Genomic DNA, 15715 nt, shown 5'->3' with positions numbered 1-15715 from the left:
TATATATCTGGAATGACAACTGACTGCTACATTCCCTTCTTACCCAAGATGGATTAATATTATAAATGTGAATGTTTGGATGAATGAATATTTGTTAGAAATCTCCAGAACAGCTGTATGGATCTCGCCGAAATTTGGCATAGATGTAGAACATAGCTTGGAAGAACACATAGGCTACTAATTAAGCTTTATTAATTCCGCACGGACAAAGTTGCGGACAGCTATTTATTCAATGCGTACCATCATACAGAACTACCTTTTAAATTAATTAATTGTAATTAAATATTCTATTAGTATAACTTTAAGTGGAAATATTGTACGCGATATCTTAAAAGATCTCTGTTCAAATCAAACTGCAATTAAAATTCCCGTAAATTAGTTCAGAGACGATCACGATGCGATGCAATTTAAAACGTGCCGATGTTTACACGAGGACAGTGATTGTACAATCAGATTGCTGTAACACTGCACTATACCGGGTTCGAATCCTTTTTTTAACCGACTTCAAAAAGGAGGAGGTTCTCAATTCGTCAGTATCTTTTTTTTACATTATAAAGCTGGAAACGAGCGAAGCTGCCCCTAGATATCCGTGCAGATACCTTGCTTACCTTTAATCGATGGAGTAAGGGACGCACAGACAGAGGATATTTCTCTTTTCCTATCCGTCTCTTCCTCCATCAAATCAATTTCTCTTTCCCATCCATTTCCTATAAGAAAAAGGAGGGAAGGAAAAGGAAACTAAAATTAGGCCTCCGACACACCGTTTTCTATATTAGCTCATCTTGAGAATTTGATACTTTAATTATATTATACTTTAAAAATAGAAGGATGCAAATTAATAGAGAAAAAAGGTCTAGACATAATTTCACAAGATAGCATAAATAATATTTACTTTTACTTTGTAAAAGTATTTCTAGTAGATATTTTTTTCATTTTACTTTACATTCATCTAACGTAACAAAAAAGTAACTGGACATTATTTTATCTTCTTTCGCTCTCTCCATTCCCCTTCTGATTGTCTCAAGTAGTAATAAAGATCAAATTACAAGATCTTAAGGCTGGTACAGGTTTATTAGTATGTTAAGAGCGGTCTGAGGTCCGTGCGGAATGGCACTAGCCGATGTAATGTCAGGCCGGCAGGGGGCGTGGCGCGCGCCTCACGACGACTGCCGGACGAGAGCTTAGCCCCAAATACACTGCTTCATTCTTTCACATCAGGCAAGGATATAGAAAAACGACGAGGATTTGTTTGACATTTATTTTTTTTATTTTGCTTTATGACTGGCTTACATAATTCTAATTGTAGTGTTGTAAATAGTTATGTACGTTACTTTATTCTAGATTCTAGGAGTAGTGATCCAAAATTAGTATTAATTTAGTTTAACGGTCAAGATCCGTTTAGCCATTATGGAGATACTTTGTAACGAACATCTATTCATCCATCCATCCAAACTTTCGCATTTATAATATAAATAGAAGTAAAATTTTCTGCTAGTTTTGACTTTGTATTAGAGTCTTCTAAAAATTTACGATATATTTTGTAACGAACTTCCATTATTAAAAACTCCCGCCGTGTGATCGCTTTGAACGCACGGTGCGTTATTGTGCGAATTAAAAAGGGCATCGCAATCGGCCGGCCATCAGGGGCCATCAGCGACCAGCCGGCGGGCGGGTCACGACGCAGACAGTGTGTGCGCGTCCTAACTACACTGTAGCTAGTGTGTGCGTTCCTATGCACTTTGCCTGCAGTGTGTACGCGTCCTAACTACAGCAAGTGTGACCATACCCTAAGTATAGCATAGCTAGTGTATGCGTACCCTTATTAACAACAAATTTAAATGCGTATGCGTATTATGAAACTAGATAACTCTTGATAAGTTCAGGTTTTTCGTCTTTGACAACATTTAAATATGGTAATTGTTTTCCTGCTAACTTAGCCACCTATTCGACAAAAAATACGAATACAATATTTCAAGCGTTAAAATTATATCTAAACTAACTATCGCCCGCGACTCCGTCGGCCCTGAATTGTAAAAGAAACTTAACTAGTAGCCTATGTGTTCTTACAGAATATGTTCTACATCTATGTCAAATTTCAGCAAGATCCATACGGCCGTTCTGCAGATACATTCAAACAAATATCCAACCATCTGAACATACGCATATATAATATTAATAAGATGATTAAGAAATACTTACGAGTATTATTTTTCAATATTTATCACTCACAAAGCAAACACAAAAACACTAATGGCGGTAAAACTTTTCAACGACGGTATTAAAATTAGTAATAAAACTGTGATCCGTCAATACAAACTGTCATATATTTTTAAATGATACCCACCAACAACTTTTTTAAATTTTGTTAAATTTTCCGTTTCACGCTTTACTTGCAATATTTATATGTACTATTACTTTATAAAAAAATACACAAAATTAACTAGCAAAAGATAATCAGTTGAAACATTGCACACTTACATATCGTTCACGCCATCTTGGTAATGTTTTCGCGCGCTTATTTTTACCTTTTTAATTTTATTACCGCAAAAGCACGGACACTCGTGACTCGGCGATCGTTCGGAAGCGTTATTCGATTTCTTCGTAATATTACGTTAGGAAATAAATTGCCTAAGATTCTGTATTATTCAGCGATATTGTACTGATTTTTAATATTTCTTTTTCGCGGAAAAAAAATATTATTGATGTTTTTAATAATAGATTTATTTCATTATTAATTAGCAAAGAATCTAATGAATAGTCTTAAATCTAATAATTTAATAATATAGATATGGATGTTTAGATGGATGGATAGATGTTTGTTAGAAGATATATCCAGAACGGCTACATGGATATCGATGAAATTTGGCACAGATGTAGAACATAGTCTGGTAGAACACATAGGCTACTAATTATGTTTTTTTTTAATTCCGCGCGGACTTAGCCGCGGGCGACAGCTTATTCTAAATAAAACACTGATTTTTAAGTTTTACTTTTACATGTCTTTCTATGTTTTAATATTTCAACAGGCGTCATATATAATGTTTCATTACAATTTTCGCATTTATACTCTTTAGCATTAGGTTTATTTTCGCGTGGCGCTGTTTTGACATCGGTTTTCTTCTCTTCCGTTCTTGAGGAACACATGAACTGCTTATGCTGTAACCGTTCCAAAGGTGACAAACATGCAGATATATCACAATCAGGACAAGTCCAAGGAATTCCGTATATTTCTTGATACATGTTGTAACTCCAATCTGTATCGATCACGCTGAAAATATCGAATATATAATAAATTCAATAACATATAAACAGTTTTATTAATAAAAACAGAGATATATTTTGACAAGGGAAAAACCACAAAGATTTTTTTTTATATTCTACAAGAATCATAATAATTATTAGTCTTTTCATATATCTTGGCGGCCCAAGGACATCCGCGCATTGCCCTGCCCAGGGCCGGTTTTAGCATTTCCGTCGCCCTGGGCGAGATTGCAGTGTTTATCGCAGCTGGAAAATCTTCCAAAGATAGGGTATCTTAGGGGCACTACAGGTGCCCTTTAATGCCCGGCGCCCAGGGCGGCCGCCCCACTTTGTCCTACCCTAACGCCACTACTGGCCCTCGCCCTGCACCCTCAAAATCGCAACAAATATAACATTGAGTTCTAAGCAGCGGTTCGCAAGAAGTTAAGAGCCTCCAATCTGAAAATTATAATACCCAATGGCCTGGGAACTATGTCAAACTTGGAACCTTTAAAATGGTAGAAAATATAAAAGAATTGGCATAACACAAAGTTAAAAAAAAAACATTTTTAAAAATAGAATACTTACCAATTATAGACCACATTATCAGTAACATAAACTCCACCTTTTTTCTCGTGTGCGCGGCATTCGAAGCCTTCTTCGAAGGGATTAGGGTCGATAGTTGCATGAGCTTCATCAGCACCACAATACAAGACCTTTAAATCCCCGGGAAGAAGTCGTTTGATCGTATATGATACATCGCTGTTCATATACGAACTTATATCGCAAGATAAATCATGCTGTAGTTCCCCGTACGAACATTTTGATGATATTTTAGTTTTCTCTAACTCCGATTCTACAGATTTATTTGGATTTGCATCTGGAAATGTAGAAAATCTTTTTGTAAAATCAAGCCTTATATTAAACTCGCGAGTGAGCGACGGGCCGCGTCCGTGAAATAATATCAGTACCACTCATCCTGATGAAGAGCCCCCGATGGGCTCGAAACTAGTCGGTGTCGCCACCGGACGATTACACGTGAGTGTTTAGCCGTGTTTATATATCAGTTTAGTATAATGTCTCACGAAAGTGTGAATAATTTAAGCCTTATATTTATTAAAAAAAAATTGTTGATGAAACAAGTTTCTTGTTGTCAAATTACACTAAAAACATATTTTCGAAACTGACTAAGATTACAAAAAAATTCTTACTAATATTATAAATGCGAATATTGAGATGGATGGATGGATGTTTGTTAGTAGGTATCTCTAGAACAGCTGAACGGATCTCGATGAAATTTGCCATAGATGTAGAATATAGTCTGGAAGAACACATAGACTACAATTTTTTTCTTTTTAATTCCGCGCGCATGATGTCGCGGGCGACAGCTAGTCATTACTTATTACTAAATAACCCTAATAATAATTGACGTATATATCTTACCTAATAATCTTCTATTAATAAGAGCATCCCAACGTCGTCGTAGTTTTACAGCTTTCAATAACAGATTCATTCCAGTCTCTGGATACGGGAATTCAAGCAATAACCAGGAATCGCATACGAGTCTTGATGAAGAAAAAAATTTAACAAGTTTTTCCGATGTAAAATGGCGGTATAAAATCTGTTATTTACCATGAGTTTCTCAGGTCAAAATCTCCGTTTAAAATATATAGTTATTTCTGTTTTGTCAAAGTGGATGATGTTTTATAGAGAGTTCGTAGTCTCAGAAACCACCGGTAAGTCAATTAATAACAGATTAAAGAGTTTTATTTAAATAAATAAATCTTAATATAATAATTATAATTCAAATTATTAAGCATCAATAGCCTAATGGTTATTTGTACGGCTTTCCGATCATGAGGTCGGGGGTTCGAATCCTTTTATTCGACTATTATTGTAACCTAGCACATGCATAGAACTTACTTGGAATGGTACAAATATTAGTAAATTAACAAAAATCTGCTAATAATTTATTTAAAAAAACTATTTATTTTGCTAGAGTATACGAATATTGAATATTTAATTATCCACGACGATTTTACGATGAAGGAAAACATCGTGATGCAACCTGCACATATCTGAGAAGAAATTCAAAGATATGTTTAAAGTTAACCCGTACTGGGTCAGCATTGACTATGGCCTAATCACCCCTAACTTAGGGTAGGCTTTGAGCCCCTCATTGGCTACATATAGTGAGCTGATGATAATGAAGTACATTAATAAATTTTCTTTTATAGATATTTGCAATTAAATAAGATCTTAGCAATGTATCACAAAATATTAAACACAAGAAATAGAAACAGTTTTATATTACCTAGTAAATCCACAATTAGTGTCGATAGAATGTGAGAGAAGTAACAAAGTCTGCGCTGCCGGCATACGCATTGAATTCACTATGTAAGGTTTTGTCGTCTCCAGTAGTGATCTGTATATAAATTCTATTTTATTAGTAACTAGCTGTCACGTGACTCCATCTGCGTGTACTTAAAAAAATAATTAGTAGTCTATGTGTTCTACCAGACTATGTTCTACATCTATGACAAATTTCAGTGATATTCATGCCGCCTTTCTGGAGATAGCTTCGAACATCCATACATCTATTCATCCAAACATTCGCATTTATAATATTAGTTATAAGTGATTTTGTGGTAATTTATTTTTGTATTTTCCTTATAAAAATTATTTATATACGAGTAATTCAATAGAAAGCCAAGGTTAATTAAGAATGTCAATAAAACATCGTTTGGTTCATTCAATTATCGTAGATGGATGGATGTTTGTTTGAAGATATCTCCGGAACGGCTCAACGGATTTAGATGAAATTTGGCACACATATAGAACATAGTCTGGAAGAACACATAGGCTACTTAATATGTTTATTTTTTATTCGCACGCAGTCGGTGTCGCGGGCGACAGCTATGTTTTTTTTTAATATTATAAGGTGGCAAACGAGCGAGCGGCCACCTGAAATTGTTGATTGCGTAATTTTCACTGCATATGCAATTGCATATGCGTTGCCTACCTTTAATCGACGGAGGAGAGGATGCACAGAACGAAAATATCTTCCCTTCCCATGCATCCTCTCATCCGGAAAGTCCGCTTTCACTTCCCATCCTTTCCTTATAAGAAAAAGGGTGGGAAGGGAAAGAGGACTAAATTAGGCCTCCGGGACGCACACTCATCAGACTGTACGCCTGTTTTCTGTATGGTCGTGGTATTTCACCGGACGAGCCGGGACAATTCGTGCGAAGATGTTAAAGCTCGCTCTACCACTATTAAAATTTGTTAAGTCAATAAAGTGATAACAAAATCAAAGTGAAACTCACAGATAACACAACAGTTGATGTCTTGCTGACAATGCCAACTTGCTCTTATACCCTGGCGGCGTGTCTGTCTGTATATCTGCCTCAGTTAGCTGCAGTATCCTACCATTCTTGCCGAAGTAAGATGTGGGATGCAGGAAGACAAACGGCTTGCTGTATGTATGGTAAAGTTGGTCTGACACTGACTGGGAGGTACAAATATTTTTTTTTTTAAATACAGTTCTTTGTATAAACAAATGATATATAAATTTAGATACTAGCTGTCGCCCTCGACTTCTTCAGTTCAGATTTAAAAGAAGTTGAGGGCGTCTTTATGCCTGCAGAGATCATCTACTTTCTCGTCAAAGTACTGTCGAAATCGATCCAGTTATTCCCGGAATAAACAAGGCCTTGTGGACAGACATACAGACATACTAAAATTTATTAATATACAGAAATATATAACGAGCAATAATCTAAAAAAAGATTTCACAGATAAGAACACAAAAATTTGCCATTTTACTATTTTTAGGGTTTCGTACCTCGAAAGGAAAAAAACCGAAACCTTATAGGATCATTTTGTTGTCCGTCTGTCTGTCTGTCAAGACCCTTTTTTTAGTTCCGCGGTGGAAAAGTCGCTGGCTAAAACTAGTAATTACTAATTTAACTGAGACTTACCTTGCAATGATTGAATTCATCTGCTATTGCCACTTGCGGGTACAATGCTCTACACAATACTATCTAAAATAAAACAAGAAAATTTTGAATTAAAAAATCACATTTCACTCTTGTAATCAATGGAATTCAAGATAAATCGATTAAGAAATAAAAAAAAACACTTAACCTTCAACATGATAAGATCCCGTCCACTTGATGCACTGGATCCAGATATCAAAGCGCGGATTCGTTGTGCGTCATTTGTCATACGGAACTCAATGTCACGTATGTCTAACACATTGTCATCTTCCGCTTTGTCATCTACGATCTCCCATGAATCCACTTTGAGACGTTTCTTACGTTTAGATTCCTCTGCTGCCTTTTGTTTGTATTGTCTGGAATTAATTGCTATAATATAATTAATATAATATTTTAACAGTGTTAGAGCGAGCTTTAACATCTCCGCACGAATCGTCCCGGCTCGTTCGGTGAAATACCACGACCACACAGAAGACATCAAGTGGAACAATTCCAAGTACAGTCTGATGAGTGTGCGCCCCGGAGGCCTAATTTAGTCCTCTTTCCCTTCCCACCCTTTTTCTTATAAGATTTTCATATAAGAAGTGGAAGTGGACTTTCCGGATGAGAGGATGCATGGAAAGGGAAAACATTTTCTTTCTGTGCATCCTCGCCGTCGATTAAAGGTAGGCAACGCAACGCAATTGCGTATGTCTATGGGCCACGGTCACTTCGCTATTCTGCGATTTAAGGTGGCCGCTCGCTCGTTTGCCACCTTTTATGACATAAAAAAAAATATTACTAGCTGTCGCCCGCGACTCCGTCTGCGTGATATTAAAAAAAAATCATTGGGATTCGTTAAGCCGTTCTGGAGATTCTTTCAAAGAAACATCCATCCATCCAAACATTCGCATTTATAATATTAGTAATATTAACATTTTATATAATAACCTTCTTATATTTTTCAAGTATTTCATCTGTCCGTGTCTCAACGCGCGCTCTGCTGACGACATTGATTCCGGTTCTACTGTTTCCATTAAATTGTTATCCTGTAATATTAGATTATTTAATTAGTCACACAGTTTTACAATATTTACAATTTATGTAACATAAATGTTTACATTGTTTTTTTTTATATATAGGAGAAGAGGGCAAACGAGCAACGAATCGCCTAATATTATTTAATCCGACGCCCCTGGACATCCGCAGCGCTAGAGGAACCGCAGATGCGTTGCCGGCTTTTAAGGAAGGTGTACGCTCTTTTCTTGAAGGCCCCTAAGTCGTAACTGTTTGAAAATACCGCTGAGGATAGGGTGTTCCACAATGTTGATACAAAAAGCCGGTTTTAGCATTACAGGCGCCCTGGCCGACATTTTCGTGGCGCCCTTATTTTTGATGTGAGGGAAATCTTACAAAGTTAGAGTATCTTAGGGGGTATCGGAGGCGCCCTTTTATACGACTCTGGCGCCTTATGCCCGGCTCCCTGAGCGGTCGCCCCATGTCGCCCTACTATTATTTGAAATATAGTCATCCTTTTCTTCACCTTTTAAAAAACTGAGACAAAAATATGCTTAAATATTATACTTAACAGCAACAAACCCTGTTACTACTAACCTGTAATAAACCGCGTAATTGCGCAGCTAATTTCGTAAGTTCATAGAACCGTTGTTCTTCAATGCCTCTTCGTCGACACCAGTCGCGGCCTCCGCGGCCCTCCGCTTTCACGCTTAGCCATGCGCAGTACAGCGACAGAAGGGTTAAAGGGTCACCATGGTCTGATTCATCTGGTTTTCTTGCATTCTAGTGATTGTGTGATTTATATTTTAAATAAATAAATAAATTTAGTAAATAGGTCGAAATAAAAATTGAAAAAAGACCGTGTAAGTTGACCTCGGATCTATTCGATAAACCATACTTTACAGGGTTCAGGTTAGTCTGGACAAATTTCAGTATAAAAAAGTTTGCAGCTGAAGTGGTAAAAAATATTTAACCTATTCCAGGGATTCCTGCTAAGGTTTGTATAAAAAGACCTCAAGCGAATTACACAGGCAATATCTATTACTATTGTTATCTGTTACTATAGTTTAATAGTTGCGATATTTGTTTGTTTGCACATTATAGATATAATATTGTTATAAGTGAAGACTTGTCATTGGCTCTCAGTTGTCTAGTCTATGGTTAATAAGATTATTATAGCTGTAAGTTTTCCATGTTGTAAATATAATAAATAAATAAATAAATATTTAAATCATATTTCAGTTTACAACATTCAAACAAAATTAGCAAAAATTTCAAAGTATTCACCTCACATTCAAAATCCCTATGCGCTCTAGTTGTGAATATGGATCTTATTCCCAGGGCCGCAGTGAGGGCGAGGGCGGAGTCCCTCTTGTGCGGGGGCAGGGTCGCGCCGCCGATCACAAGGGCTTTAGCGAGTGCCACTTCAACTGGCAAATTAGCTAATGCTTTGCCCAGAGAAGTTAATTTCTCATTTGATGATAATGCCGCCTGTAAATTTCATTTTTGGACTTTCGAATAAATTGTATAGATTATTCCAAAGATTAATAAAAATATATATGCAGTATATATAGCCCGCGACTTCGTTCACGCGGAATTAAAAATGTAGTGATAAATATAGCCGATTTTACCCGGCGATAGTGTAACTTCCCTACAGTGAAAGAATTTTATGAATCGGTTTAGTAGTTTCGGAACCAATAAAATGCAAACAAACAATCAAATCATTCCTATTTATAATATTAGTATAGTAGATTAATTGTGTTCAATATATTTTATCAAATCCGCTGGCTAATTAGGTCATACAAAAAAATCACTACGGCTTATTTTCATAATTAAAGAATAATATGGAAGAACAGACTATTAGAATCTTTGGCAAAACCATTTATTATCTTTATATATATAATTCTTCTGTGAGTGTGTATGTCACTGAACTTCTCTCAAACGACTGGACCGATTTTGATGAAATTTTTTGTGTGTGTTCAAGGGGATCTGGGAATGGTTTAGATTCACAATTTTCATCAAATATTAACTTCATATTAATTTATTCAAATTAAAGACGTGTAGACAGGACAACGTCTGTCGGGTCCGCTAGTTTATATATAAAATTCTCGTGTCAAAATGTTAGTTACCACACTCCTCCGAAACTTGTTCGATATGAAAGTTTATATGCATATTCAATAGGTCTGACAATCGGCTATTATTTATTTTTTTCACGCGGACAAAGTCGCGGATAACAACTAGTATTGTTATACAAATGTGTCAAACAGAAATGTCAAACTTACATGTTGTTTAAGTTCCAATAACGCATTTTCAATAGCATCTTCAGGAGGTGTGTCAAGGAAGGGGAAACAACGTACATCATTAACACCTAACGAACTCATCAGTAGCAACAATGAAGCCAATGGTACTCGACTTACTTCTGGAGTACTGAACGCTTCCATATCTATGTACTGTTGCTCTGAGTATATACGATAACATACACCTGGGCCTGATAATAATTAAACATTTAAATAACATCGGCGGCTCAAAGGTTAAGTTGACTTGACTGCAAGTCCGAATACTGAATTATATACAAGGATAATTGCTTGGGATTTACAGCTTTTCATTGTACCCATTTGAACATACCAGTTAACATATCTGACAGTTAATCTGTAATATTAGTTTAAATCCTCATCAACGCTACCTACCGCAACTATCAGCGCCAAAATGGCGAAAATCAGACACAAAATAATACGGCTTATAGCCAGACCAATTAACGTTAGTAGTTCAAGGTCAAGTGGTGAGTTAAATGGCAAGCGGGGTTGTAAAAAAATGTATAAAACTAACAACAACATTTGATAAGTCACGTGATTGTCACGCGTCAGTTCCATACATTTTTGAAGTTCGCTATGGAATCGCTTCGAAGCGAATACATTTTGTCTAACCCCCAAGATGAGTTACAAAAACGTACACGCGCTAAGAGACAAAGAAAATAGCTGTCTCGCTCACTCACGAATAAATGAGTATAAGTACCACTCGCTTGCACAATAAGATGGCGGCGATTTGCTTCTCTAATGCTCTATGACTTAAACATTATAGAAGCTCGAAAGAAAAGAAAAAAAAAATTACCAGTCCGTCCAGCTCTTCCTTTTCTTTGGTCAGCACTGGCTTTTGATATCCAAAACTCTTTTAATCTTTGCATTTTTGTTGACGAATCATAGCTCATTTCTTTGACCTGCAAGTTAAAAAAAAAATAAAAGTCGGAATATTGTTAACAGTGGTAGAGCCCGCTTTAACATCTTCATACGAATTGTCCAGGCTCGCCCGGTAAAATACCACGACCCACACGGAAGACACACGTCAAGTGGAAGCTATTCCGCGTTTCGTCTGATGAGTGTGCGCCCCGGAGGCCTAATTTAATCCTCATTAACTTCCCACCCTTTTTCTTATAAGGAAAAGATGTGAAGTGGAAGTAGAACTTCCGGATGAGAGGATGCATGGGAAGGGAGAATATTTTCTTTCTGTGCATCCTCTCCTCCGTCGATTAAAGGTAGGCAACGCATATAGAATTGCGTATGTCTATGGGCAACGGTCACTTCGCTATTCCAGCGATTTCAGGTGGGCGCTCGCTCGTTTGCCACCTTATGATATAAAAATATTTTTGCTAGTTAGTATACCTTGCCTGAATCTACAACAAATCTAATTCCATCAATAGTGACGGATGTTTCCGCTATATTGGTTGAAACGATACATTTCCTTACACCTTCAGGTGGATAATCAAATACCTGAAATTACAAAAAATAGGTTAAAATTATATGTTAAAACAATCTTACTAATATTATAAATGCGAATGTTTAGATGGATGGTTGTTTGTTTGTAGGTATCTCCAGAACAGCTGCATAGATCCCACTAAAATTTGTCATAGATAAAGAACATAGTCTGGAAGAACACATAGACTACTATATTTTTTTTTCACCGCGGACGAAGATGAGGCCGACAGCTAGTTATTTAGTTCAAGATTTAAAGTGAATCCTATCATTTGATAATTGAAACATTAACATATGCACTAACTTTGTCTTGTTCAATAAGTGACAATCCGCTGTGAAGAGGTAAAACAATCCATTTCTTAGTTTTCTCTGCGTACTGTTCAGCTGCATCGCATATTGATGTGATTTCTTGTACACCGGACATGAATATTAAAAGATCACCTCTTTCATCACCTGTAAAAGGTCAGTACACACATCTATTAGTACATCATCATCAGCCTAAATTTGTCCACTGACGGACGTAGGCCTCCCGCATCCAGTGCACTCCCGCAACTTTGACCAGGTCATCGGACCATCGTGCGGGAGGCCTACCTACGCTGCGTCGATCCTTCCGCGGCCGCCACTCAAGGACTTTTAGGTCCCAATGGCCAATTTGTAAATAAATTTTATTCCTTAACCCTTATTGTGGCAAGATTTCTTTTTTGAAGAAAAACAAAAAACTAAGTTAAAATTTATTTTATAATGAGTGACCATATATTTTTATAAAGTTTTATGTATGATATACTATACAAAATGAACATATAGGTTAAGTAAGAGAACTGTTAAATATTAGGGAAAATAAATACTTCTTTAAACATTCTTAATAAGTATTAATTATAAATTGCATTTCCTAAGCTTTCCGTTACATGGAACAAATTTAATTTTCTTAGGATATTATAAAAAAACTTGAAAAAATATAATGAGTGGCTATCAATTTAGTAATTGTTGTTAATAGTGATAGTATTAAAAAAATTGTTATAAATAAATAAATTCACTAACTTGGATATTTGCTGTCGATTAATTGCATAATTTGAACGTACGGCTGTGGATCGAGCCTGTCATCTCTAGTTGGTTTGTCTTCTATATAGATAGGTTTGTAATTTAAATCAATTGGGTATAATCTTCCTGGTACCTGTAATATCAAATAATTATAACATTAATTCATTCATCATCAGCTCACTACATGTACCTACTGAAGGGATTGGAGCCTACAATAAGTTAGGGGTGACTAGGCCATAGTCAACCATGCTGGCCAAGTGCGGGTTCACTTCACACATATCTTTGAATTTCTTTTCAGATATGTGCAGGTTGAGACTATCGCTTAAACAGGTTTCTCGCTTATCTATTTTAATTTGAATACTTACTTGAATGACAACAGCAGATTCCGCGGCAAAATAATCTTCGAATAGCTTAATATTAATCGTAGCCGACATGAGTACTAACTTTATGTCAGTACGCGTGTGTATAAGGCACTTTAGTACGCCAAGTAGAAAGTCTCCCATCAAATGTCTCTCGTGAATCTCATCTAATATTATAACATCGTAGTTCGGTAGATTTTCAGATGACATCTAAAAAACATAATAAAAAAATTATTAATAAAAAGCATGACATTAAAAAAAAGAAATAAAACAAATTTTTTGACATTTGATTACAAGTATTTAATTTTCTCATTCAATAATTAATTAAACCAAATCTTACTAATATTATAAATGGGCATATTTAGATGGATGGATGTTTGTTTGAAGATATGTCCAGAACGGCTGAATGGATCACGACAAAATTTGGAAGACATATAAAACATAATCTGGAAGAACACATAGGCTACTAATTATGTTTTTTTTTATTTCGTCCGGACAACTACTTATAAAGATGCAAATTATGAAGTAAATAAATTAATACTTGTCTTAGCAGTAATCCTTCAGTAATAAAACATATTTTAGTATCCGCTGATTTGCTCTTTTCAAATCTTATTTGATAGCCTACTTTGCTTTCAAACTGTGTGAGAGTTTCGAAGGCTACTCGCTTTGATAATGATACACAAGCAATTCTTCTTGGTTGAGTACATGCTGGAATACATAAGAATCAAGGTCATCTTACTAATATTATAAATGTGATTGTTTAGATGGATGGATGTTTGAAGGTATCTCCAGTAAAGCTTAATGGATCTCGATGAAATTAGGCATATATATATATAACATAGTCTGGAAGAATACATATGCTATCAATGAACTTTTTTTTAATTCAGTGTGGACAGAGTCGCAGGCAACAACTAGTAAAGATATAAACTTTGAATTTAGAATTATTTTATGAGTTTTGGATTTTAAATGTTAGGGAGAGGGTGATTTTTTTGTATATAATGACTCCAAAAACAAATTAAAAAAAAGATATTTTGTATTATACATAGCACTATTATTTCTCAACATCTTGGTGTGTTATTTTTTGGTATGCCATTCACTGTTTTCACTATGTTCAATATTTTAGCACAGTCACAATAGAAAAGGAAGTCATTAAAAAGTTTTTTTAAGAAAGTCAGTAAATGTAGTAATGTCAACATAGTTTAAGAAAATTAAGTTACCTATATTTTGAAAGCCAGCATCATGTAAGTATTGAGGAACTTGAGTTGATTTTCCACAACCAGTGTCGCCAGCAACAATTATAACTCTCTCATTTTTTACCGCAGCTTGTATTTCTTCTCTGAAACATTTATTTAATATGGTAACACAACTGAACATTTAATGGAATTTATTCCAACCTAAAAAAGGATTCTTAGAAATGAACTGGAGATTATTATTATTGTATCGAAATGAGTACAGATAAACATTAGTAGGTCTTTAAACAATCAATTATTGACCAATAATAATTAAATTTTATTCAAGGAATATGTAAAAACATACCTATATTTTGCAACTGGTAAATCTCTTTGTGTTTGCCTTAACTTCTTTAATTTCTCAAGTTTCTCTTTATTCTTAAAATCCAAGTAAATCGACACAACATTTAAAAGAGCATCAAATATACTTTTGGTAAGTTTCTTCTTACCTCTTTCATCGCAAACACTGTCCATAAACTTTATATTGGTGCTAAAATTAATGCAATCAAATTTTGAAAAATTTGATGAAATTCCTAAGTCATTTATTGTGCGATTTTCATTTTCTATGGAGAATACAGGTTTTCCAGCCTTCCTTAAAGTAGCTTGGTACTTATTTATAAAAACCCAAAAGTCGTCCAGATTATTCGTTACTGTATTCGTATCTCTACTGTAAGCAAATATTTTATTTATATCTCGCTTATAATCTAAGAAATCAAACTCTCCTGAAGAGGATACACCAGGATTCACAGATTTATGTAATTTTTGTTGGTTTGGAAACACTCTGTCCTCTGAGCTTGATCGCCTTCGCTTATTCGGTTGTCGTGGTGAATGTTCTGATATTCGTTTCATTGTGATTGAAACATGTAAGAAATTAGAACCCAAAACATTTATTATTAATAACACATCATGTGTGTTCCCTCATTTAACTATTTGTTTTCATTTTTGATTTAACTTTGACAGTTTGACCATTGACATTTGATTTGACAATCAGTTGTTTTTAATGTTGCCACAAATTATCAACTAAGTTGTTTCATTCTTTCACGAAATAAATTACCAAATACCTATGTACTTTTTAAAAATAAATACATTTGGCGTTATTTACAATCATA

At 35.3% G+C, this 15715-nt stretch overlaps 1 protein-coding gene and 1 long non-coding RNA gene across 2 annotated transcripts in view; both read right to left on the bottom strand.

Moving 5' to 3' along the window:
- LOC106119533 (uncharacterized) overlaps window positions 1–2714 on the bottom strand; it is a 98968-nt gene extending 96254 nt beyond the window's left edge. Inside the window, exon 1 of the long non-coding RNA XR_001227964.1 lies at window positions 2200–2714. This is a non-coding gene — a long non-coding RNA (uncharacterized LOC106119533). The remainder of the gene's footprint in view (window positions 1–2199) is intronic.
- Window positions 2715–2958: 244 nt separating this feature from the next.
- On the bottom strand, window positions 2959–15566 carry LOC106119515 (probable ATP-dependent RNA helicase DHX34). The gene is made up of 19 exons (XM_013314552.1): window positions 14914–15566; window positions 14595–14713; window positions 13919–14085; window positions 13384–13587; window positions 13019–13151; window positions 12285–12433; window positions 11891–11998; window positions 11343–11448; window positions 10517–10722; window positions 9522–9725; window positions 8832–9017; window positions 8169–8266; window positions 7387–7594; window positions 7221–7283; window positions 6567–6748; window positions 5555–5665; window positions 4684–4805; window positions 3829–4120; window positions 2959–3268 (listed from the first exon to the last, which is right to left on the bottom strand). The coding sequence occupies exons 1-19, from the start codon at window positions 15453–15455 to the stop codon at window positions 2980–2982; spliced, it is 3489 nt and encodes a 1162-aa protein (XP_013170006.1). The 5' UTR covers window positions 15456–15566; the 3' UTR covers window positions 2959–2979.
- Between the last annotated feature and the right edge of the window lie 149 nt (window positions 15567–15715).

Source organism: Papilio xuthus, unplaced genomic scaffold (assembly GCF_000836235.2).
Source record: "Papilio xuthus unplaced genomic scaffold, Pxut_1.1 DF827461.1, whole genome shotgun sequence".
In the NCBI taxonomy this organism is placed as follows: domain Eukaryota; kingdom Metazoa; phylum Arthropoda; class Insecta; order Lepidoptera; family Papilionidae; genus Papilio; species Papilio xuthus.
Note: the sequence above shows the minus strand (reverse complement) of the source record. Positions and strands in the feature narration are given on the sequence as shown.

Excerpts from the sequence above, each read along its gene's own strand:
- LOC106119515 (XM_013314552.1), bottom strand. The coding sequence starts at position 15,455 with ATGAAACGAATATCAGAACATTCACCACGACAACCGAATAAGCGAAGG. Across the intron at positions 14,086-14,594 it reads TGCTGGCTTTCAAAATATAG|CATGTACTCAACCAAGAAGA; the intron begins GTAACTTAATTT and ends TATGTATTCCAG. Across the intron at positions 6,749-7,220 it reads ATGAATTCAATCATTGCAAG|TCAGTGTCAGACCAACTTTA; the intron begins GTAAGTCTCAGT and ends TGTACCTCCCAG.